We start from the raw sequence: 1,591 nt of genomic DNA, 5'->3' as shown, positions 1-1,591 counted from the left end.
GAATGTTTGGTACAACGCCTGGTCAGGACCCACTCATGAACGCAGTCATCATGGAGCATCAAGAGATCGCTAGTACAGAGACAGATCCCGCTTTCGCTTGGGTCTCCAATGCAAACCCAGCTGCCCAGCTACGTCTGCAAGCGCCGCGCCCTGTTCGCAATCACTTCTTGAAGGGTATTTTGTCGGACAACGCACGGATTGCCTTCAATGTGACTGTGAAAGCAGATCGCAATCGCCTCGATGCATCTCTAATGCAGTCGTTGTACGAGATCACTGATTTTTCTCATGCTTTACACGTCTACGCGACCCGCAATGGTTGTACACTCCCCGGCCAGCTCCTATTCAATACATGGTTGAAATTTCGCATCCAGTTATTTTCCGCATTCCACACTTGCAGGATCATGCCGAGCCAACAAATTCACGCCGAGCCACCTTCCAGTAATTTTCCTAGAGGGAATTGCGATGCCGTATTGTTTAACCAGAGGGTCGATGGTCGTAACGATGGTGAGTATTACAAAATTTACCGGTGGTGACATTGCCTGATGGGCCTCTACAGGGTCTTATGTCGCTCAAGTACGAGCCATATTCCAGCCAACCCTCCCCAGAGGTTCTCGTGCGCAGTTCCCCGAGCGCTTGTCTCAGGTGCTGGTATATATCCAGCATTTTGACTTCGTCGTGCCTGGCCCCGAGCCATCTACGGGCATGTGGATGGTCAGACGATCTTATACTTGATATTCTGCACAGTCGGAGAGGGTGATCAGATGCGGATCCATAATTCCTCTCACAGACGTTACACATGCGGTGGAGATTATACCTGTCTATCAAGGACCATTGGGCAAGGAGGTGAATTCTGGGAACTCGATGGAGGTGTTCGACGACTATTTCTTGAATAATTTTGCAGACAAAGAACTGTACCACTCGCTATCAGTGATCTCAGACGCCTAGATAGATTTTTATGTAGCGCAGTTATCAATCTTAATCTTGGACTGATTTGACATCTTGATCATATCATGAGCCTATCTGTTGATCTTAGCAGGTGCCGAACTGCAAATTTGGTGTCCGAGAGTTATAATACCAGAAAAGGTATGGTGAGCACTGTGTACGAGAGTATCCCTGAACTATCCCAAAAGCATCGCTCTGAAGTGTCTCTCAAGATGAGCCCAAACATAGATGTGTTTGCCTTGCATGTCTCTGACGTGACCTCGACATTGCCACCTAGTACTTTCACGGCACTTTGTGGAAACTTCTAGGGGACACTATACAGCACTTTCTCGGGGCGATCAATAAGCTTCAGCGTTGTAAGCTATACGGAACTCATGTGAAACGGATCACGACAATCATCAAAATGCTGCTTGCAATCAGTACTACATAATGCAACACCCTTCGTTTGATCGAGTGTAGAGATGTGGATGAAAATCAGATGGCAAGATATATCCTGCATCTGGATCTCTGCCTATCTGCCATTTTGTCTTTTGTGCGTGCCACCTTTACCGTTCTTGTTTTGATGCTGAGTCTCGTATTTCCTCCTTTTACTACTGGTCCCGCCTCTAATATAATACCGCTCCACCTGCTATTATCTGTCCTGGGGGTA

The 1,591-nt window shown here is 47.4% G+C and overlaps 1 protein-coding gene across 1 annotated transcript; it reads left to right on the top strand.

The window, feature by feature from the left end:
* Positions 1-35: 35 nt before the first annotated feature.
* Positions 36-945, top strand: DEU56DRAFT_727699 (uncharacterized protein; the record flags this gene model as incomplete). The annotated part of the gene is made up of 3 exons (XM_041348002.1): positions 36-492; positions 557-711; positions 751-945. The coding sequence occupies 3 exons, from the start codon at positions 36-38 to the stop codon at positions 943-945; spliced, it is 807 nt and encodes a 268-aa protein (XP_041213606.1).
* Between the last annotated feature and the right edge of the window lie 646 nt (positions 946-1,591).

Source organism: Suillus clintonianus, assembly GCF_016758775.1.
Source record: "Suillus clintonianus strain FC179 chromosome Unknown DEU56scaffold_7, whole genome shotgun sequence".
NCBI lineage: Eukaryota > Fungi > Basidiomycota > Agaricomycetes > Boletales > Suillaceae > Suillus > Suillus clintonianus.
The sequence above is the reverse complement of the archived record's forward strand: the minus strand, read 5'-3'. Positions and strand labels throughout refer to the sequence as shown.